This window comes from Eleutherodactylus coqui, chromosome 7, assembly GCF_035609145.1.
Source record: "Eleutherodactylus coqui strain aEleCoq1 chromosome 7, aEleCoq1.hap1, whole genome shotgun sequence".
In the NCBI taxonomy this organism is placed as follows: Eukaryota; Metazoa; Chordata; class Amphibia; order Anura; family Eleutherodactylidae; genus Eleutherodactylus; species Eleutherodactylus coqui.
In genome coordinates, this window is record NC_089843.1 from 58172049 (window position 1) to 58196957 (window position 24909).

The 24909-nt window shown below is 42.4% G+C and overlaps 1 protein-coding gene across 2 annotated transcripts in view; it reads left to right on the plus strand.

Annotated features, from left to right (window-relative positions):
* The window catches only part of LNX1 (ligand of numb-protein X 1), a 179609-nt gene that overhangs the window by 129617 nt on the left and 25083 nt on the right, over nt 1-24909 (plus strand). For both annotated transcript variants that reach the window (XM_066573077.1, XM_066573078.1), the window contains 2 exons: nt 11017-11194; nt 15377-15611. In XM_066573077.1, the coding sequence (XP_066429174.1) occupies nt 11017-11194; nt 15377-15611 (413 nt within the window). The remainder of the gene's footprint in view (nt 1-11016; nt 11195-15376; nt 15612-24909) is intronic.

The following is a 24909-nucleotide window of genomic DNA, read 5'->3' on the forward strand; positions in this document are numbered from 1 at the left end:
GAGCGCTGGCCACTACACAGGGGTCAGAGCAGCGGCTTCTGCTCTGATCATGTTGTATGCCGGCTCTGACAGCAGGCAATGCCAGGAAAACCCCTTTAAATGTACATTTCCAATTTTTGGGGGGGATATTTTTACCATGACGCGTTGTAGATACCTGGAACAATTTTTTAAGCATATGCCATTATATTAACCCTTTGCAATCCAATTTTGGATTCAGGGTTTCCTAGGGGGGCTTTCTTTTTCTGCCATTACACAATGGCGCCATCTGTTGGCTAGAGCCAGTGCTGTGGTATGGGACATGCTGGAGAGGCCCTCCGACAACAGAGCGGCCAGTAATAAACAGTAAGAATACCCTGCTGGACATCTTCCAACATCAGAGTTGTACAGCCTTCAATCAGAATGTCTTCAGACGTCAGACAGTGGATTGGAAAGGGTTAATAGGATAGCAGCGATGACTATTTACACGTTACAGTTCTATGATATCAATTATATAATAATTTATTGAAAATCCATTTTCCTCAATGATAGCTCATGTATGGACATTTACATTGGTTACAACTTTTGAATGGCAGCAATTATTACTATATGGAAACAGAACTCTTATTCTATACACTGAATGGCCACTTTATTACAGACCTGCACATTGGACCTCCTATGGTCTTCAGAACCGCATCAACCTATCATGGCATAGACTATACTAGATGTTAAAATTGTTCTACAGGAATATCAGCCCACGTGGACAGGAAACTTCTGCAATTGCCACAAATTAGATGGAGGTGCTGACATGTACTGAGCAGCTGGCATGAAGGGGTCATCGATTCATGCTGCTTGTGCCAAATTCTGACCTCCCATCAGCACGGAGCAACCAAAATCTGGATCTATCTGACCAGGAGATGTGTTTCCAATGCCTAGTGCTACAATTTTTGCTCTTTTGCCCGCTGGAGTTGCTTTTCTGTGTCTCTTAAACTGACCATCTGCTGTTATTTCGCACGAGTTGTGCTTGACTCTGCACTGCCTGTTGATCTTAACATCCTCCTTTGACCCCTTTCTTTGACAAGTTATGTCCACAATATCTCCTTTCGCTATATGATCACACCATTCTCAGTATACTCTGTGCGTGAGAAAACCCCAAAAGGTTGGCAGTATATGAAATCCTGGGCCCGGCTAGTCTAGAACCAGTCCTCGTTGGAATCCCTGAATATTCCCATTCTGTTGCAGATTCACAATGAAACTGATCCAGGGAAAACTCGTCACTTAATTTTATACTGCATTGGGCTAATTTCCATACTGGGAAACTCCAAAGAGCCGGTATCTGTAATAAAGTGGCCATTCAGAGTATATAGTAACTCTTTCTTTCATTGAAGACCCCAAATTCCAAACAGCTAAGGATTACTACTAGTGTAATATATGGTAATCTTCTAATTCCTCATCATGAGACGTCTCTAGTCGATAATTACATTGCTAGCATGCAATTAGTAAAGCACCACGGAGCATCTGTGCACGAGGGGCGCGATCCGTGTAACTGTATACGCTCCTTATGGGATCTGCCTCCTTCTTAGATCTTTTATATATGGCCCAAGCTGTATACACAACCCTATCTCTTATGGCAAAATGTAACATGCTATGATAACAGCTGTCAGAGGCTTAACGTCTTTGCTGTGTCTGGATTAAAGCGTAGATCAAGAACCCTGTGACTACATCCCAGCATCTGGTTCATAGCACGCCGACTCCCCTAACCATCATTCATCCCTACATGGAAGATGATTGGTCATTGTGGAAACAAACGTTAGCGCACGGCGGCGATTAGCACGCTGAGATGGGCAGTGCGCAGCCGGGTCACCAATCTGTCTGGACAGGAGGAAAAAGTGTCTTTTCCTAATGATGTATCTATGTACACACTCTGTAAACAGAGATACGTACATCTGGGCAAACCGTTCATGTTACGATCCTATTAAAGTGACCTTTATAAAGGCTCCGTGTAAGCAATGCCATAAAGGAGATATTAACAGGACAGCTTTAAGAGGAAACCAGGGTGGACTATGAACAGTAAAAAGTCAATGAAAATTAAATAGGAAAATGCTTAAAAAGTATGCCATTCCCAGCTGTAGCTATATGGGGTCTAGTCAAAAAGCCGGATCCAGCACTATATCTCAGTACTGGTGTCCTATATGGAAATAATAATAGCGCACTTGAATGGGAAGGCATGGATGGTACATGATGCTATGGTGCATAGACCCCCAGGGGCCCTGGAATATGGATTTCAATTTTGTGTTGTGGCCCTTGTAAGATATAAGAGAGTAAAACCCAATTACAAAGTTGAAGAGTAGCATGTGAGAAGCAGAAATCCACTTTGGATCCGTCTTTCTGACTACACCCTGTATAATTGGAGATACATAGGAATACCTTGGTTGAACAACTTTGTTTTAGGGTGTTATTTTTAGAGGAGCTTTGTTGCATCTTGCTACAATTTTCATAATCTGGATACAACTACACCTTAAAAATAACTTGGGGTTCATGCACACAGGTTGTATCACCTCACTGTGCAATCCTGATGAGCAAACTTTTAAAAAGTTTAGTTTATCCAGTTCACCAAACTTTTGCACAAAGTTTGGTTTGGTCCGAAATAGTTTGAACCAAACCAAAGGTTCACCAAAACCCCTAAAATTGATGTATAACACTATCTATGAGCCATAAAATCCAGTTGAACACTCTGAGACAGTGTTATACACCAGTGTTCAGGACTAGTGTTGAGCAAACTGAACCAGTAGAACCCTGTTTCAGGTAGGACTTTGCTAAAAGCTCGGTTCAGGTTCATGGCAAACTGTAATTTTAGCAAAGTTCGACACAAAACAGGATTCTGGTTCTGTTCACTCAACACTACTGTGCAACCTTCACATTCTATGAAATTATAATTTGGCACTCATTGAAGTCTATGAAGGAGAGTTAGCTTACCTTTTTTGGCATTAAAAAATAGCTAAATTTGTCACAAGACCTACTTGTAAACGTTTGTAACTATTTCATAGGTACGTTGCTGTACGCCACTTTCCCAAAAAAAGTGACGTGGTTTGTCAGGAGGGGGAGTAGCTAACACATTTATGTATGCAGTACTTTACACAAGAAACTGATGTAAATTTACCAGAAATCTACTCCAGCAACTAGTACTACCTCAAATTATCTTCATTCTCCTTTAAGTAAATAAATTCAGAGAGGGTATGAATAGGCCCCTCCCACACCAGCAACAGATCATCTATATAGCATCCGTAACACCGAATGTACGAGGCATATAGATGGTGGACACTATGTATTTATATCTCTTCCCACCATGTACAAACAAAGATATTAGCAAACAATGGAGATGGGTGCCCAATAGGTGCCAATTTTGCTACATCACTCACCTCTACAGGGAAGCTGGCACAAGGTTCATGCTGCCTGGAACACAGACTGCATGTACCCAGGACAGGTATGCCCATTTGGCCTACGTATATTTTATTCTGAAACACAAAAGAGTTTTAGAGAAATTATACCTAAAAGTTGGACTTGGAACTCAGCTGGAACGGAGCTCTGAGTCAAAGAGGCCGGTCGTGCCAGGTCCTTCCCACCCACAGCATGTTAACCTGTCACTCTTGATGCTTCGGGGTGGGTTGAACCTCTTTGACTCAAGAGCTCCGAGGGCTGAGTGCCAAGTCAAACTTCTAAGTATGTTTCTACTGAAACACTGCAGCATTTCAGGATAAAACATACATCGGATGAATCGGCATATCTGTCCTGGGTTCAAGCTACTTGTGGTTCGGGCAGCATGAACCTGGTGACAGGTTCACTTTAAAAATAACATGACTAAGGTGTTGTGGCTGGATGCAGACTTGGACTGAGAATAATTTGTCCCTCTGAGCATTAAAGGTCATGGACCGCTGGCCAACAAGCACCTGCTAATTAACAGGTCTTTCTGCATGCACAGTATTACAGAAAGCTAGCAATCAGTGGAAGGCAGGCAAGGGAGGCAGGGTGAACCGTGAATATATGAATATTAATGACCTGCACCAGACTCATTTCAGCTGTTCGCTGTAAACATCGAAGTGTATGTTTTCCCAAATTCATGAAGTGGTCAGTATAAGTGACAGAAAGTTGAACTCAGCATTGTCTTTCACTATATGTAGTACCTGCAAACCCTGCACCATTAGAGACTCGTCCACATCAAACGTAATATATTTTCTTAAATGGATGGATATGCACATAGTATGTTAACGTGAGGAACAATATGCTCATAATGAAACCAAAAAGTGGGAGAACAGTAAATCTGACCCTAATCTACTAATGAGGTGAGACCCCTTCCCTAAAAGTGGAGCACTCGCCCTGATGAGGGTGACCTCATGTCAGAAATCTGAGAGGGCGACCCTTACTCTCCCTAGCTGAAAAACAGAGATAATGGTTACAACAGTAAATAGTAATATAGACAGTATAGATGTTAAACAAGCATGTAATTAACCAGATGAACTACCAATGTAGGAATAGCAATAAGTCAGGAGATAGATGTTACAACACCACAAAATATTCTTAACAACAAACATACTTAGCTGAGAGTGGAACAGGACAGGAGCAGCCGACTTGACCAGAAACACCTTCACACCAGAAGTAAAACTGGCATTCTCCATGAGGAGGAGCCGGAATACATGTGTAAAGTCAAGCGCTGATTGGCTGGCTCAGCCGACCCATCCATTGACGCACTGAAATTATAATGAGCAAGCACCAACATGTGGGCCAGGGCAGACACTGTGACATCATCCAGGTCCTGATGTCATTTTATGACACAATGCATACTACAAGGCATCTGCCAGACATTGTTATCCCTATTATAGAGCTACAGACACTATTGGATGCAGTGATGACTATCCAAAATTTGCCACCAATTATACAAATTAGGTTTCTCAGAATGTTTGTATCAAAGGTTACGTAAGTAGCGTCAATGATGTTGATGTTGTTCTACATTTTGGCCAGTTGAGAAAAAGATGGTTACCAGGTTGCTTCTAAGCGGGTTGGGTCCTACACTGGACTTGGTCTGTATATAAAGTATATGGTTTGGCCAGTTGAGAAGCAGAAGAAGATTACCAGGTTCCATCTAAGCTGATTAGGTCCTACACTGGACTTGGTCTGTATCTAAATGCATGACCTATTTTATATATCATAGTAGTCCTGCACCTTTGGTATAGATCTGAGCAGGACTTAGGTCATAAATTTCTTTATCTTGGTTGGTCACAAGAATTGGACTGCAACTGAAAAAAATACACCGGCAAACCTCTTAAGGTTTAACAAGAGGCTATGGAACTGAAATGGACTAATGAACTCTACTAATGACTGTATTCGGGCAGTAATGCATTGTTAAAAGCTCATTACGTGAAATATGACAGAAGTAGGTCAGCATCATCTATCAGTGAAGACTTTTCTCTTTTGGATTCTTTACCAAGTCCTTGTGATTTGCTGAATGGAATAAGCGAGGGAGATGAAGTCCTGCGCTGTACTGTGTTCAATGACTCTCACGTGTTGTGTCAGCTGGAGGGAGCGGTCAGATCCACTCCGGCTTTCTGTGCACATGCAGCTGTGGCTTGTGTGTCAGACACGTGTTACTACTTCCAATTTGGGCTTCTCAGAGATAAACATTTATCTTGCAGTAAACAGGAAAATTTAGGCACAGGCTGTATTTTCTTGCGTGTCATGCCTTGAAAGGGTCATACGAGAAGGACAGCTGAGTTGGAATGTAGATATAGCCAAAACGTAAACTGATAATAATACTTGGAAGAGTTTATATTGCGGAGGATGTGTCACTTGTGGTGGTTTGTATCTTCGTAAGCCTCCTGGCACGTTTAAAGACGTTCTAAAGGTTATTAAGAAACTACAAGATGTGTAAACAATCCACTGCATGTATCGAAATTATTCATCCCGCTGCAAATTAGGTTTAAACTTTGGCTGTTTGCAAAAAAGCAATCAAACAAGAACAATTTAGATAGCTCAACACAACTAATTTAACAAGTCGTTTCTCCAAATTTGCCACTTCTAATGACTTCTGCAGTCTCAGAATTATTCAACTCTTTCTTGACAAGTGTCTTTAGTAGTTAGCGAAGCACCTTCTTCTATGACCTGCTATAAATGTGATGACAGCAGCTTCTGACAGCGGTCTTGAGGAGTCTTACCCCATTCCTCATAGGCAATGGCCTCCAGTTTACTGATATTCTTGGGTTTGTTTGATGCAACTAACCTTACATCCTACCAAAGATTTTCTATGAGGTTCAAGCCAGGCAATTGTAATGGCGACTCAAGAGTCTTCTAGGACTTCTTCTGAAACCAAGCCTTGGTGGACTTTGAGGTATGCTTAGGATAATTATACCATTGGAAGCTCCAATGATGCCCAAACTTCAGCTTCCTTATAGAAGGTACTATGTTTTCTCCTAGGATTTTCTTATACTTGATTGAATCCATCTTGCCCTTCATACGCTGCAGGTTTCCAGAAGGAAGAGAGGAAGCAAAGCAGCCCTAGAGCAGCAGTGAGCCACCACCATGTTTCACTGTAGGCAGGGTGATCTTTTCAGCGTTCGCTTCAGTCTTCCACCTCCAGATATACTGCTGATCCATAGGCCCGAAAAATTCCAGTTTTGTTTCATTGCTCCGCACAAGAGAACCCAAAACTTCTGTAGCTCATTTATATGGCTTTGAGCATATTGGAGACGACTTGGGACACTAGAGGTGTATGCCTTGGAGTTCACATGTGAAGACCTTCAGCATTTAATATGTGCTTTACTGTGCAAATGGAAACCTCAGTGCCTGTTGCCACCAAATCTTTCTCAGGTCTTTTGCAGTCACTCAAGGCTTTTTGACCATCTGCTTCCTTAGAAATCTGGTGGCAGCTAGTGATGACGTCCTATTTCTGCCTTGTCCAGGTAATATAACCAGTGTTCTACTAAGTTAGAATTTGCAAACTTTGCTTCCAACTGTATCTTTAATAACATTCGGTGCTTTTTCTATCTTTTTGTATCCTTTTCCTTGTTTGTACAAGGCAATGATCTCTTTTCTTAACTTTTTAGGCAAGCTCTTGACTTAGCCTTATTTCTAACATGCAATCAAACATCAGAGTCAATAGAGTCCTAGCCAGTCCAGGTATTTGATGTGTTTTTCTCAAGTACACCTGATGCAACTAATGAAGCTCTTGATTAGTTGCATCAGGTGTGTTTCAGACAGCACTTGATTTGCAAACATGTGCTCTTATGAGGTATTATATTAGAGACTCTAGTAGTCATTTAAAGAGGCATTTTGTGATGAATTTGGAGAAGCTACTTTTTATACTTGTTTTGAGCTATTTAAATTGTTTCTGTCTGATTGTTTTTTTTGCAAACAGCTGTAAGTTTGTAAATTTGGCAAAGAAACCTAATTTGCAATGGGGGTTGAAGAATTTTGATTGCAACTGTAGTAGGTGTTTACATTAATATGTAATCGTATTACATTCTTGGTTTTAAAGATTGTGCACTTTTGTAAATTTTTTTGGATTTTTCCAGTGTTTCTCAAATAGAAAATAAAACTACTTGGCAACGAGTCTCAGATAAAAATATGTAAATATCTTCTATGTCTACAGTTCCCATGCAGACTAGTGTGTCTCCATGCTTATAGACTAAGCGAGTGTAGTCCAATCCTGCAATCATGCCTTGCTGCTTCCCATCTGCTATCTCCTACATTCTGTAGGTCAGCAAGAAAAAGTGTGGAGTGACACATGACTGCAAGATTAAACACTTAACACAGGCTCCCTTTGTAGCCTGTTACCATGGAAACACATAATCTGTATGGGAACTTTAAACTCAAAGCGATAGGAGATTTATAATCAAGAATATCGGCAAAGTTGCTTCCTTTTTTAATTTGTAGACGCATTTCAGCAATAAAGTGTTGTAAAAGTAATTGTAGAACGCGGACAGCCCCTAATTTATTTTTCACATTGTTTTCACGCTATGCAGTGTAGACAAATAGTTTCCTGTAGTTTATTGCTTGCTGGCTGCCATATTTTTGTTTTACGCTTGATCCTCAATTATGATGTTATAGAGTAGCACTGGACAATGTAGAGTTTAATTAAGATAAGACATTTCTGTTCTGTAGATGGCACCATGTAGAGATGAGCGAGCATACTCGCTAAGGCAAACTACTTGAGCAAGTAGTGCCTTATGCGAGTACCTGCCCGCTCGTCTCAAAAGATTCGGGGAGCGGCGGGGGACAGCGGGGAGAAACGGGGGGGAGATCTATCTATCACTCTCTCCCCCCTGCTCACTCCCTCAACTCATCGCTCTCCCCCGCCAGCACCCAAATCCTTAGAGACGAGCGGGGAGATACTCGGCTAAGGCACTACTCGCTCGAGTAGTTTGCCTTAGCGAGTACGCTCGCTCATCTCTAGCACCATGCAAAAAAATCCATGAAAATTAGGTTCATGCAAATCAGCACTAAACCAATCATTTTCTACATGGAAAGTTTACCTGTCATAGGAATAACTCTTAAAGTGTACCTAGATATTCAGACGAGTTTTTAGAATAAACTGCCATGTGCATACATCATGGAAAACTATCTATCTGGCCATTATATAACTTGTATCCTGCAGTTTTTATAATTTTCCACACTGCAGGCTGTATCTCTAATTCTCAGTTGTCTCTCAGCTGGTGGGAGTAGGTTGCTATTATGATATCTCTATATATATTGCACATGCAGAAAACCACAGATTCTGCTCCCTAACTATCTATAGCACACACAGGGAAATAACAGCAGTATGCAGGACAGTGTACAGCACTACTAAGCAGTGAAGATGTGATTCTAGTAGCTGCAAGACCATAAGCAATCACTTACTATTAGAAGTAGCAGCCACCTCTGTGTGAGACTCTCCCTCCAGTAGCTCCCTCCAAATCCCCTTCCCTCTCCACAGATTTCAATGGGCAGCATGAGTCATCACCCTCCTTTTCTTGTTATCCATCTTGTTATCTCTATTACTAAGCACAGGCATGACCTGAGAACAGGCTGAGGACAGTGAATTAGAAGGTAGGGAGACCCCTAGTGGCCAGAACTTTAGAGGTAAATAAAGTGATTTGCACTTTACAGCTAAATAAAGTTATTTGCAATTTTGCTAGTTATCACATTGGCAATCCCATGAAAACAAGTTGTTTGAAACAATAGTGACCGTTTGAAGGACTTTTTCGTCATGTCGCATGGATTCAATCTCTAGACTAGGGTGATTTCTTGGCCCTTACTCCAGCGGTGAAATGGACACACATATTACTAGTACTATTTGCTGCTGCTGTTACTAATAGTAAGTGATTTCTCCATTAACATTAAAGAAGTTATCCCAAAAATAATTTTATGTTTAGTCAAATACAGCACCAAATTCAAAAAATCTTCTTTTGACACCCGTAAAAGGAAAGTTTTTTTTTCTGTGTAGCAATATTACATTTATAATGTTATTATGGTACCATCTCATTTTCCTTCCACCTTTATACAGTGTGTTATTCCCCCGACTAGGCTCAGAATGCAGCATCCCACATCTATATTTAATACTGGCCTTTCCATCCAATATCTGTGTTTTCTGTTACACATCTAATATGTATTTTCAGACGGTTAGACGCAGAACATGACTTCTAACCAATATTTTTCTAATGGCTATATTATATAGTGTAGTATACAGTAGTGGGGGATTTGTGTGCCACTGGTTTATTGGTCTGTGGTGGCTTATTATGAGCCAACAATCAATAAAATTACTAGTAATGGTCTACCACATAATTACAGAGACTTTCTCAAGAGTAAATCCTATTGCCACTATCTGCTGCTATACGGATTATCTAAGCTTGTTTTGTTTGGATATTCCCTTACAAGATCAGGCAGCATCTTTCTAATCGACAGCATCTGACCATTAATTTCTGTGTTCAGTACATTTCAGTGGCTTTTGTTTTCACCGATAATAACTCAATATAAACCAAAGTTATGTACATTAGCTTTATTATTCCTACTCATTACAATTGTCTCGGGTTTACTTTGTAAGTCTTCCTTCTTAACGAGCATTGACTTAATGGTAGCCTTTGGTATGACCACCCAAAATGGTGATACTCTTAAAGAAGATGAAGTATGCATAATATGTGATAGAGCTGAAAATATACTGGAAAAAAGGAGTTGTCTCCCCCAAAAGGTGGTCTTGTCTGGTCTGTGAATTAGTGTTGAGAGAACTGATGTAGTAGAACCCTGTTTCGGGTAGAACTTTGCTAGAAGATCCAAGATTTTAATAAAGTTCTACATGAAACAGGGTTCTACTGGTTTGGTTCGCTCAACACTAGTCCTGTACACTGGTGCATACCACTGTCTAAGGCTGGATTCACATGAACGTATATCGGCTCGGTTTTCACGCCGAGCCAATATACGTCGTCCTCATGTGCAGGGGGGGGGGAGGATGGAAGAGCCAGGAGCAGGAACTGAGCACCCGCCCCCTCTCTGCCTCCCCTCCACCCACTCTCCACTATTTGCAATGAAAGTAGGCGGGGCGGGGCTAAGTTCCAAGAATTATCCCTGCCTCCGTCCCGCCTCTCCCTATTGCAAATAGTGCAGAGGGGCGGAGAGGAGGCAGAGAGGGGGCAGGGGCTCAGTTCCTGCTCCTGGCTCTTCCAGCCTCCCCCCCCCTGCAGATGAGGACGACGTATATCGGCTCGGCGTGAAAACTGAGCCGATATACGTTCGTGTGAATCTAGCCTAAAAACCATAAAAGCCCTGTATAACACTCTCAGAGTATTATAAAGGGCTTTTATCGCTCTTAGACAGTGTTATTCGCCAGTTTTAAGGGTTTTGAGGAACTTCCGGTTCAGTTCAAACTAATTTGGACCAAACACAAATTTTTGCAAAGGTTTGTCAAAGCGGCTGAACCGAACTTTTCAAAAGTTTGCTCATTACTATTGTAGATACTTTCAATAAGATCTTCTAAATTGTTACTTTTATATCTCATTAACCTTATCGCTTTGTTACCAGAATGCTAATCGAACAGTACTATGTGTGGAGAAGATTGTGAACATTGTTAAGGATCATACAGAGTCGTTAGGCATGACAGTGGCTGGTGGAGTATCGAACTGGGAGTGGGACCTGCCTATTTTTGTCACAAGCGTAGACCCTGATGGAGTTATTGGGAGAGATGGAAGAATAAAAACAGGTGACCTAATTCTTTCTCAAATCATGTGTTTTTGCAATGTAAATGCTTGCAATCAAGTTATTTCAATGATCTACATACAGTATGAAAACATTATTTATTATGATAGTAAATGGTGCAAATAAAAAAGTCAGAAATTCTTTTTTTTTCTGCACTTAACCCCTAATAAGGGCGCCTACCCACTGGCTTTGCCGATTTTCGTGCGTGAAAAACGCAGCGTTTTTCGCTCGTTTTCCGTGCCTTTTTTGCGGCGTTTTTCGTTAATTTCCATTGACAATCATGGGTGCATTAAGAGAAAAATAAGGAGACATATGCAACTGACAGTTCCTATGTGAAAAATTGCAACGAAACGAAAAAAAACCCCAAATGGACAAGAACACATTCTATGCTAATTGCTCTTCAGAAAAAACACAAAACGCAATTTAGCATCGCAGGAAAAAAAATCGCCAGTGGGTAGGCACCCTCAGAGTTAATCTACACTGAATGACCACTATATGAGAGATCCTGGCCTTTTCACAACTAGTGTTTCCCTGTATGGAAATTATCCCTGTAACCCTGGAGTGCAGCTCAAAATCAAGTGACGAGTTTTCTGTGGATCAGTTTTGGTGTGAATCCACATTAGAATGGGACAATCCAGCAATCTGAGCGACTTCCAATGAGGCCTGTCATTAGGGCTAGACTAGCTAAGGCCAGGATTTCACTGCCAACCTTGTGCGGGTTTCTTGTGCAATGGTGGGGAGAGTATATCAAGAATGGCGTGATCAAGAAAAAACATCCAATGAAAGCTGATCCTGGGGACATAAAAAATTCACTGAAAGGGATCAGAGGAGGATGTCAAGCATTGTTCTGGCAACCAAGTGCTGAATAGTCAAGCAAATTGCAGCTAAGTACAACACTGGTGCTCGAATTAACATGTTTGAATGCACAACTCATCATCTTTTCCACGGCTGGACAATGACTGCAGAAACCCAGTTCCATTGCCATTACTAGTTAAGAGAAAAAGAAAGACGAGACTCCAGTTGGCAAAAGAGTGCAAAAGTTGTATCACTGAGAGTGGAAAAGCATCTCCTGGTCAGATGAATCCATTTTTCTGTTGCACCATGCTGATAAGAGGTCAGAATTTGGTGCAAGCAGCATGAATCGATGATCCCTTCCTGTCAGCTGGTCAGCACCGCGAACTAATTTGTGACAACTACAAGAAGCTTCCTGTCCACTGGCGCCAATATCCCTGCAAAATGATATCATAACCTAGTGGAATCTATGCCATGATGAACTGCTGCAGTTCTGAGGACCAAAGGAGGTCCAGCACACTACCAGATGGGGGGTCTCTAATAAGGTGGTCCCACACTGTATATCAGCCATAATTATGACCACTTGCATAGACAAACCATTATTATAAAAGGATAACACACTTCAGTGGGCGCCATTATACCTGGCTGCTGACGTCCAGAATAGTTTTTTCCTTGTGAGGGAAGTATTCTTAAAGTATCTGCTTATATTTAGATCTGTAGGTACGTCTTATGTAGTTGAGACATAGAGAAACACAGGGGTTCTGTTCTGTAAGAGCAGTGAGACTATGGAACTGTCTGCCTGAGGATGTGGTGATGGCGAACTCACTAAAAGAGTTCAAGAGGGGCCTGGACACCTTTCTTCAGTGATACAATATTATATGCTATAGTCACTGATTCCTCAGAAGGGTGGGTGATCCGGGGATTATTCTGACTACCAGATTGGAGACGGGAAGGAACTTTCCCTTAAATGGGGAAAATTGGCTCCTACCTCATTAGAGTTTTTTGCCTTCCTCTGGATCAACATTGTACTGGATGCACATATGTCTTTTTTCCAGCCTAACATACTATGTTACTACGAAATAAAAGGGATGTATAGATTATCTCTCCTAAGTTCTCCGCATTTACAAGCTTTCTTTGTAACATTTCTGTTCCAGTTAGAATCATTGTCAGATTCTTCTGGCTTAGTGGCTGCTGGCTTCCATCAGCGAGCAGCACATCGCAGGGTGAAGTATGTGTGAGAGGGTCCTGAGTCACTTATCTGAGCTGTGTGCACATTCCAGATTTCCCATGACAGGCCCCATTCCCAGTGCATTCTCCCACTTTCCCGTAAACTCTGTCAAACAAGATGTATCATCGGACAAGTGACAAGACTTTCTGGAAGGGTCACCGATGCTCAGCAGTAACTACTCTGATGCTGCCTTCTCTTCTTGTGTGCTACTCTAAATATGATGAGGGATGTTTTTGTTTGCGGTCTTAGTGGACGTGCGGCACATAGCCGTATCCTGCTGTCATAACGCGATGGCACAAGTTCCAACACCTACAAGTCCAGGAATGAATACACATGTATGTACTAGGCTTCATGCGCAGAATAATAAATCACATCACGTCTCAGAATTAAGGGGGGGGGGGATCCTGACCATAGACTTTGCTGAGATGTTACAAGATGGGAGTCAGGCTGCTGGGATGACGAGCGATGCTGTAGGTTTCATGGAGTGTTTATTATGTATTTATGGCCATGTGGAAATGAATAGATGATAGGAGTTGTGATAAGAACATTGTAGTTTACCTGGCAGTTGCTTACTTGCGAATGTAAGGTCAGCTTTCCAGTATGTTCAGGCGGCGGAATCTGATGTAGATTTTACTGCGCCGATTCCGCACCTGAAACCATGGCAGAAATATACAGCTATGGCGCATATTTCTGCTGTGGATTTTGCCGCAGATCCACACGCAGATTGGATTATCCCTGTCAATCGCAAAATCCATATGCAGAATTTTCAGCACTGATCAGTTCGAAGAAGTGACATGTCCCTTCTTCACGCGGAATTGTGTCGCAAATTCCGTATGCCGATTTTGCCCATTGACAGGGATAAATCTCTGTGCAGAGGCGCAGCAAAATAGATGCAGATTTCTGCTGCAATTTTAGAGGCAGAATCCATGCAGAAAATATACATCAGATTCCACCATGTGAACATACCCTAAAAACCCCCGCCGGGATTAATCTGTTGTTGACACTGGTAGAGTCCAAACCACCATAACCACCACTCTGCAGAACACTGAAGGTTCACAATTGGCGGATTTTGGTGTGAATCTGCCGCAGAATCCCCCCTTTTAGTTGAAGGGGTAAAGCCTGCTGCGGATCTGTGGCAAAATCCGCGTAAATTGTGCAGATTTTGACACAGAATTTGAAGCGGATTTTGGTGGGAATCTGCCGCAGAATTCCCCCTTTCAGTTGAAGGGGTAAAGCCTGCTGCGGATCTGTGGCAAAATCCGCATAAATTGTGCAGATTTTGACACAGAATTTGAAGCGGATTTTGGTGGGAATTTTTCAAATCTGTGTGAACGGACCGTCAGGGGAAAATGTATTAAAGTGGCTGTATGCCCCCTCCCACTAATCCTCGCCCACTTTATTGAAAAATTGAAAAAAGTAGCAAATTTTTGTGCAAAGTACCATGCGCCAAAATTTATGATTTTCTTGCACCAATTCTACATTGACAGATTCCATTCTTTGTTCTTGTATTGTCTGTATAGACACTGCAGCAGAGGAGATGATACAGAGCTTTACCTATATGTATAGAGGAAGGGCCCTTTTACACATTGCGATTATCATTCAGGTACTTGTTGGATTGCGCGAAACTGAGTGATAGTCATTCTGGTGCAAAAACTGCCAACGATTGACAAATAATTCATTCACTTATCGTTGGTCATTCATTTATGCAGGCATGAAAACCTGCTGATAATTGGTCAGTGTAAAAGCAGTCCTAATCTAAACAGAGGCGGGCGGGAAAGATCTCCTGCACTCTCCGTCTCCATTCACTGACCGATTTGCTCCATTATGAAAGCACAGGAGTCATAATCTTTGGGACAACTGTCAGGTCCTTAAGTGCTCCATGGTTGTCCCTTATAAAAGGATCCTTACTATCTAGATCTCCAGCAGAACATTGGAGCTGTCATCAAATCCCCTGACTTTTATTCATTCTGTCCCAATCTACACAGCAAAGTTGACAAGTGAGCTACAGAAAGCACGAACGTTCAGCCTATTGTTTCTGCTCTAGTGGTCAATTTGAAAACTGCAATATTTCAAGATATTTTTTCCCTTTCGGTGGTCACATGAAAAGTAAAAAGAAGCACAAAAATGTGTTCATAATAATAACCAATTTCATTCCTTGATTCACAGGTGACATCTTGCTGAATGTCAATGGTGTAGACCTAACGGGGGTCAGCCGTAGTGAAGCCGTGTCACTACTAAAAAACTCTTCCTCCTCATGTGTGGTTCTGAGAGCCCTGGAAACAAAAGAATACGAGCCAGAAGAAGACATCGACAGCGACTCCCCGATCATGGAGCCGGTCCAAAATGGCTTTGAAAACAGAGAATGGTCACCAGTCTGGGTCATGTGGCTGAAGCTGCCTCGGTAGGTCTTAACATTTCATCTCCTACAAGAGAGTGGGTGGAAAGATTGATGTTTCTTGGGCCGTTCCCTCCTCTGGGTTTATTATTCACTATGGTGATGTGTCCTAATTAATGCCAGATTTGGCTTTAGAACTTTGCATAACAGCGTATTTTCTTTTTCTAATTGGATGCATAGAGGGCTGCAGCTAAAGACCTTGCACAGGAAGCAGCGGGGATGATGAAAATAATGTTCCCATTCGTGAGGCCTTGCTCATCTCCCGTTCCTTCCTTTGTGACTACGCATTTGTCAATTGATCTAAATAGGCCTGCAGCAACAAATGTGAGTTTATAGGCTGCCAATAGAGTGCTATAATTGTGGTGAGATTTGTGTCAAGTACATGGACGGCGCAAATTACACAGCATGCCGAGAGATCATCGGAACACGAAGAGGGGACAATGGAGTCATAATAGGCACGAAGAGGATTGGAGTGGTTCCTGTAAAAAAAGCTATAATGGAATCGACGATTTTGGATGCGGACGTCAGGCTCAGATGAGAATAATTAAATATGTCCATATTACGGATGCATTACAGATGACATTAGGTCAGCAATATTTGCCTCCGTATTGTTTTATTTTCTACTGGGCTAACACTGGCCCATATTTCCCCAATAGAAAAGAATAGCAATATGGAGGACGAAATGCAAAAATAGGTCATGCTGCGCTTAAAAAAAAAATCGCAAAAAATACGGCCATGTGAATAGATACATAGAGTTATATTAGCTCCGTATTATCAGCCTGAGGCTAATGTCACATGAGCGAGTGCGGTATCGGGCCGTGAAACTCTTTTTGTGTTAAAAACGCCTTACATCACTTCAGGGAAGTAGCGAGTGTTTCCCATTGTTTTCAGTGGGGAACCTCGCATTGCATTGTACTCACGTGCTTGTCACACGCCGTGCGATGCTTTGCGGGACCCATTGAAAGCAATGGGCAATAGGATGCAAGGCGTTCCGAGGGAACGCCCAAAAATAGGACATGCCATGATTTTTTTCCACACCGTGAGAAAAATCGCTCATGTGTATGACCCCATTAACGGCGATTTTCTCGGCTGTGTGAGAGTGGTCTACAGGTATGTGCAGACGGCAGATTTTAGTGCATATTTTGGCACACATTACGAGCCAAAGTACTGCCAAAATACACCTACAATATGCATCCCTTTGATTTGTAATTGGTCCCTTTCTTAATTACGCTTTTTTTACCGATATGTATTTAAAAATATGCATTGCATAAAAAAGGGACATGTCACTTTTTTTCTGTTTTCCGTATCGTATTTTGCCGTAGGAATCAACGGGACTTCAATATACGTTTTAAATGCGCTTCAAAATACGCATCAGATGCAAAAAACGAAACTAAAAACAGAGCATATCTGGGATTTAGTTAGGCCGATTTTGACATAGGTTTTTTTTCAGCCCTGTCAAATTTGCATTGTGAAGATACCCTAAGGGCTTAAACATGATGAGACAAAATCATTGATTTCAATGGTTTCGTTTTGAGTAGCATGATTCTTGCGCAATATTACTATGTGTGAGAAAAACTAGGTCTTGCTCTATCTTTCTACCTTTTTTTTTTACCATGCGCAATGGCGTAAAATTTAAATGGTAAAAAATAATAATTTTGACTTGTCACGTGTCTTTCCCGGATAAGAATGGCGTATGCTGCAATTTTTTTATTCCATGGGGACTATGTGAATTGGCAAACTGTCTACTATGGCTACATGTGATGTTCTAGCCTGGTCCGTTGTAGACTTGGGCAGAACACGGCCCGAAAATATCGACAAGGGAACTAGGACTAAGTTCCAAAGTCATGAATATGATCCACTGACTGCTCTATCATGATTATGAAGAGGACTTGTCGGCTCTCCTGACGTGTCTGCCCTAATAAATACTTGTATTCCCAAGGAAAAAAAAATTTTGGAGCACCTATTTCCAGTGTGCGAAATCCACATTATTAGGGCAAAAACACACGTTGTAGGCACTAATACGCTGGCCGCTACAGAGAGTAGTTGCGCATGAACCAGGTTCTTTTTTTTTTGGACTATGCAAACTCCGTGCCAGTGTGCGCGACTTTAAAAAAAAAGCAAGAAAACTGGTACGTAGTATTGACTACATGCCAGAAAGATAAAGCGAGGGAATTCCAATAGTGAAAATGAAACTCTTGAAATCAATGGTTTCATATTGTCCCGTTATGCCGCTGTGATTTTCACGTCCGCATAACGGAGCTAAAACACGCCCACCAATATAAGCTCTTATTGCTGCCGATTTCACCATTTCAATTGATGTAGATTTGGACATGTTTTTTGCAGCACAATTTGCTGCAGATTTTCCTCTGTATGTGAATATGTCCTAAGGATTTATAGGTACTGTCATATCTTGTCTCCACCAGGATTATGGGTGGAGATGGCCTGAGGTAAAGGGAATGCCACAAGGTTCTCATTCAGATGGAAAATCGATAGAAAAATGCCCGCGCTACACAGACCTAGCCACCAGGATCAGGCTCCACATACTTCTTAGTTACGTCAATTTTATTTAAGATACTTTCTGTGCAACGCGTTTCGTCGTCATGCAGGACGACTTTCTCAAGCACAATAAACATACAATACATATGCAATCTATATATAATGTCCTTACTATGTGATGGCAGCATCCCGTTCGTCCGGTTCCATAGGTAGGCGTGTTTAGCGTCCCATGGGATGAATCATCATGGTAGGTGGATATGGGGTAGTGAATCCCAATATCGCGCTCCTACTGCGTGTTGACGTATGCCGTATGTGTGACGTACCTACGTCTACTCGGCGCTCTTTGCTGAGTTGTGATTGGTCCTAGTAGGTGTCAATCCAAATACGTAGGTACGTCACACATACGGCATACGTCAACACGCAGTAGGAGCGCGATATTGGGATTCACTACCCTATATCCACCTACCATGATGATTCATCCCATGCGGACGCTAAACACGCCTACCTATGGAACCGGACGAACGGGATGCTGCCATCACATAGTAAGGACATTATATATAGATTGCATATGTATTGTATGTTTATTGTGCTTGAGAAAGTCGTCCTGCATGACGACGAAACGCGTTGCACAGAAAGTATCTTAAATAAAATTGACGTAACTAAGAAGTGTGTGGAGCCTGATCCTGGTGGCTAGCTCTTTGTAGCGCGGGCATTTTTCTATTGATTTTCCATCTGAATTTCTTCCGAGTGGGTCCTGCTATCCAGTAGGACACAGAAGCCCAGCAGCTCATCGGACACACCGGGGGATTTATAAGCCAACGAGGATGTGGAGGTGTTGGTGAGGCTTCTAATCAGGAGCACTCGCCTAACACCGGGTGAGTCTATCTCAAATTTATATTCCCAGCAACAATACTCCCATAGAGTATTTTATCATAGGTTGCATTTTAACTCCATGCCATCACGGGTAACGCCTCCCTGACGTGTTTGTGTTGTTTCAAAGGTTCTCATTGGCAGCCTGGATACACACAATCAACGATCTGCCCATAGGTCGGTGATAGCTTCTGATTGGCTGCCATGTACACACCTTCAGCGAGCTTCCGAGAGCAGCAGCAGCTCGATGGAGGCCTGCAAAGGCTTCACAGAGGGAGGGAGCTCCCTCTGTTGTAAACAGCAGTGGGTGAACAGTGGGAGCCGGCCTTCGGCTATCAGCCTGGGGAAAACAGCAGGGGTGAACAGCGGGAGCCGGCCTTCAGCTATCAGCCTAGGGAAAACAGCAGAGGTGAACAGCGGGAGCCGGCCTGTGGCTATCAGCCTAGGGAAAACAGCAGGGATGAACAGCGGGGGCTGGGCTGCGGCTATCAGCGGGGGGTAAACATTAGGGGTGAACAACAGAAACAGGCCTGTGGCTATCAGCCAGGAAAAAACAGCAGGGGTGAACAGCGGGGGCCGGGCTGCAGCTTTCAGCGGTGGCTAAACAGTGGGGATGAACAACGGGAGGCGGCCTGTGGCTATCAGCAGGAATAAACAGCAGGAGTCAGCCTGTGGCTATGAGCGGGGGTAAATCGGCAGCCAGTGGCTGTTAATCAAAAGCTTCCACCAAGCTATGGGCAGATTGGTGAGGGTGTGTATCTGGCTGTCAATGAGAATCTTGGGGCATTCCCTTCACCTCAGGCTGTCTCCACCCATAATCCTGGCGGAGATAAGATACAACAGAATCGTATACATATCCTTATAGAGAAGCAACTTTCCAATAGGTGGTGCTGCAGAGGCATTGTACCAGCTCTCATTTGCATATCACATTTCCCAGAAGAGCTTTGCATTACCTCTAAGTCTTCCTATATCTACTTGGCACTCTCCACATAGAGAAACTGCATCCCTCCCTGTACAGATGTGCATTATATCACTATACAAATGAGTACTTTATGGCGTTTATATGGCATGAGTGATGTCATCATACATAGGTGATGTCATTGCTAGTCGTGCGAGTCTTAGTAAAACTTTAGGTCACCCTCTGAGAGTTTATTATATGTCACCCAATACTCCATTACATACTTGAAAGAAAAAGTCTACCCAGGAAGACCTCGGCATCCGGCACAGAAAGGGTTTCCTACTAATTGCCTGACAGAGCCCAGATGTTCCAGGACAATTCCAGTAAAGAACTTGCTGTGTTCTTGGAGCTTTTGCTTTTTATTCTCTCGCTGTATATGTATTTTTTGCTCAGGAAGCAGCTGTGTGTTTGTAAATCAGATCGCACTCCAGTGTATTGTAAAACAAAGCCATGAATACAGTCTGCGGGTTGACCAGGTTGGGAGTAACGCAGCTTGAAACCTTTTTGTATTGTTTTTTTTGTGTTTTTTTTCTTAAACGTACAAGATCTTCCACATCTCAATTACAGATCCGCCCGTTACCGAACATAAAGTGTGTATTCCTTATGTTGTGCTGAAAGTGTAGACGAGTACAAATCTGTAAGCCTCGCGGTAGAAGAATATTTTTTAAAACTTTTTTATAAGTACAACGTTGAGCAATTTAGCACTTTTTGCACATATTGAGTTACTCCGAGGATTTAACCGCACTCACATCCAAAGCAAAAATTTACAATTTTGGTGGTTTCTTGTTTATAAGGAAGCATTGAATTGTGGGAATTTATAGCCACGCAACACAAAGTTAAAGAACCAGTCCGGTATTTTTTTTTTCCATTCATTACGTAGCTATTCCTTCAGTATATACAAGTCAACTAGTGATACCTTGGTTAGTTATTTTTTTGTAACAGAGACTCCTGGACTCTTTTACTCAGATAGTCATGTGGTCTCAAATATGACCAGCTCAGATCTACTTGGGGTTATGCTGTCTGAAACTAGTCAGTTTCACAGTTTCTGTGATGCTGTTACATGCACCTACTGCCAACAGGGGGAGACATGTACTTCTGTCACAGTTACTGATGATGATCACACAGTTCCTGTCACACAGGTATAATAGAGGAGATCACAGCTCATCCTCCCGACTGTATACTTATTGGTTGCAGCTTGTTTAGAAGACTGTAGGAGCTTATGATAATTAAACTGTCCCCCAGCAGGCAAAAATGGTATAGCCTCAGCCAAGGCTGTGCTAATGCATCATGGGATAAATGTGAAACTGTGAAAACAAAACTCAGTCTCAAGATGAAGCCTGATAAGTATCAGTAAGGGGGCTGATTTTATTAATTTTCACAAAGTAATAGAAATAAAAATAATAACAACCAAAACCAACCTAATAATTCATACACATACGGGGAAAGGAACACTGAAACATTATCATGACTTTCTAAATAATTTACCTAACTACTCCAAGTCCATTTTAAATGACTCGTCAAATCTTGGTGCATCCATTCTTTCCACCACACTATCTACCTGGGAATGATTACTTTTCCATTTATTAGCTAAATAAACTTTTTCAAGAGCAGACACTTTGTTGTTTAACCTAGAAGAAATCTCTTCCCCTCTACTGCCACATAAAAATAAACCAGCAATTCATTGTTACTCAGCAGTCTGTGTAGATTTAAAGGGATATTACACTTTTAACAAATAAAGATTATTTGCTAAAAATGACATTTTAAGCACATTTCCAGTGCAGTGACATTATCTCACATCTGCTAGTTTGTTGTTGGGGCAGTTATGTGGCTATCTCACATTTGATGCACTAGAGTGGGTCAACTGACCACACCACTGCAGCTCAGACTCCCTTAAAAAGGAGCTTCTAGTTGACGTACCTCTCTTTAAATATTCCTGCTTCTGTAATGTGTTGCTGGTTATAGCGTATGCTATGTGGACTTAAATCCAATATTCCTTGGTTGCTTCTAGTATCTTTTTTTACTAGTCTAGCATTGTTTCTTTTCAGCACAGTTTTGTTCCTGTGGTTATTTCTAGTCCAGTTCTCGCTTCTTAGCTTTGAAGTATGTTCTGGATTCTCACTGTTTGTATCTGTCTTTGTCTTGCTTCTTAATTGGCGGGATTCCTGAGTGGATGGCCTAATTAAGCAACTTTTGATGACCTATTCTGATGATAGGTTGTTAAAGTCCCAGAATACCCCTTTAATTCAGTGTTGCTCAGTTTGTTTTTCTTATCTATGAGTCTTAATGCCCTCTCATTGTTTGTCACCTGATTGCCATCACCATTCTGTTCCTGTCATCTATTGGTGAGTTCCTATTCTTGCATGTCTATCACCTTCTGATGTTGATATGTGCTTCATAATATTGTCTTGGGGGTATCTGAGTGCTGGGAGACACCAGTAGTACCCAAAAAAGGCAACTGCAATACGGGAAGTCCAGTTATGCTGTATGTTCATCTTGACCCGGACAGGTTTTCATCCAGGGCTATTTTAGACTAATGGGCCCAGTGCAGAGGTATATGCATAGTATGTTACATAGTAAGTTAGGCTGAAGAGAGACAATAACATATAAATGGGCCCCACCATCGCACTGCCCACGACGTGCCATCACCCTGCCTCACTCCGATCCTGAGATATACTTGCCTAACCCAGCAGGCTGTCCGGCTTCCCTATGGTCTCTTCTCATTTCTGGGTCCAGTGGTCCCATGTCCGTCTACGTACGTGACTACTGCAGCCAATCACTGGTCTCAGTCATGCACTTAGATGGGCATGTGAACCCTGGAAGTGACAGAGACAGTGGGACAGCATCCGCCAGATACTGAAGAGGTGAGTATTTATTGTTTTATTATTTTTAGAGCCCCACAATACTTTTCAACTGTATCCACAGGTTGAGGATGCAGATATAGTTGGAAGTGGTGCCATTGCCAGGAGGCCCAGTGCACATGAACCATTTGCCCCATGATTAAAGCAGCCCTTGTTTTATCCACTAGAAGTGAACATTGCTACCTACTGGTGCAGAAAGTATATCAGAAAATGATATAACACTTCATTGTACAATGGCAATCATTTATTTAGTGATACCGGAATACCCCTTTAAATTGAAATAAGTGGAGCTCCGCTATAAGCAATAATTGAATTAAATGGAGAAAGCCAAACATGAGGTTCCAAAACATCAAAGGAAAAATCTCGTGTCTACACTATAGAGATAAATGAAATATATGGAGACGTAGGAACGGAGTCAACCAATTTCTTTCGTTTGGATGTCAGCCTTGATTAGATTTGTTTGCAGACAGTGTCACTGGCAGAACAACACAAGAAACAACTCCATATCCCTTCATCCAAGAAAGTGTTTATTGACACTTGAAAGATGATTGAATGAGAATGGTAAAAAATAATGCTGGAGACAAATATTGTTACAGCTTTCACTCTTCTCACGTCCATAGCGGTGGGGAGCAGGAGATCCTCACCGCCGACCTCCATCAGTCCTCATACGTGTTTGTGGAAGGAAATGACCCTGCCGCACTTCTATACACATGGTATTACCAGGGCTGCACAGTTCTGTCATGTCCCTTCAGCTTATATTACTTGTGACTGTCCGTGCCGAATTCTTCCATAATAGCAAATGTTTATTTGTCAAAGCCCAATGAAAGAGGTCTACTTAGGATATGGTTACATGATATTAATGGGGCTTTATATACTAAGAAGAGCAAATACAGGCAAAACCAAATATACTACCATTATAACTAGGATATAGTGTAATAGTCTAATGGTTAAAGCTACATAGCAGCTAGACTGAAATCAAATGTAAAGCAGTTTTCAAGGACTCCAATATTGACGACCTATCCTCTGGATAAGTCATCAATATCACATTGTTGGTGGTCCTCCAATCAGGACCACTGCCGATCAGCTGATTGAAGATGCCACAGCGTTCAGGTGGGCGCTCCAGACTCTTCTCGGGTCTGTGACGTCACGTTCAATGGTCACATGCTCTGAAAACAGCTCAATCCCATTCAATTGAATAGGACTGAGCTGCAATACCAGGCAAAGTCGCTACGAAATGTACCTGGTATGCTTTAAAGTGACAGTGGCGCTCCAGTGCTTCAATCGATCGATAGGTCATCCATATTGATCCGATATTGATGACCTATCCTGAGGATAAATCATCAATTTCTTAGTGTCAGAAAACTTCAAGATTACTGAGTCTTGATGCAGAAGTAGTAACCTCTATACCATTGTACCTATACAACATAGTAATGGTTCATATTGATGACCTCAGGATAGATCATCAATAGGGGATCATTGTGGGTCTACCGCTTGGGATCCCAGCTGATCCCTGTCTGTGCGGACAGAGCTGGAAGCAGATAGTACTGTCAACCTTGCAGTGGTCCTGTATGATACTGTAGTCACCACTCTCATTGAATTCAATCGGAGCTGTGCCTGTAGTACCAAACCGGGCCGCTGCAATACAGACAGCGCTATCTGCTTCCAGTGCTGTCCACACTGACAGCGGGCCTGGCAATCAGCTGATCAGTGGGGATCCCAAGTGATGGATCTCAAACAGTCAACTACTGATGAACCATCCTGAGGAGAAGTCATCAATAGTAAAAGGTTCTGGATAGAGATGAGCGAACGTACTCGGTAAGGCCGATTTCGCAATTGAGCACGGCGATTTTCAAGTACTTCAGTACTCGGGTGACAAGATTCGGGGGTCGCCGGGGGGCGAGGCGTGGTGTGGTGGAGCGGGGGGTAGCAGCGCGGAACAGGTGGGAGCTCTCTCTCTCTCCCTCTCCCCCCCCACTCCCCCCTGCAACCCCCCGCTCACCCACAGCGCCCCCGAGTACTTTTCACCCGAGTAGTAAAGTACTCGAAAATCGCGGTGCTCGATTGCGAAATCGGCCTTACCGAGTACGTTCGCTCATCTCTAGTTCTGGACAATCCCTTTAAA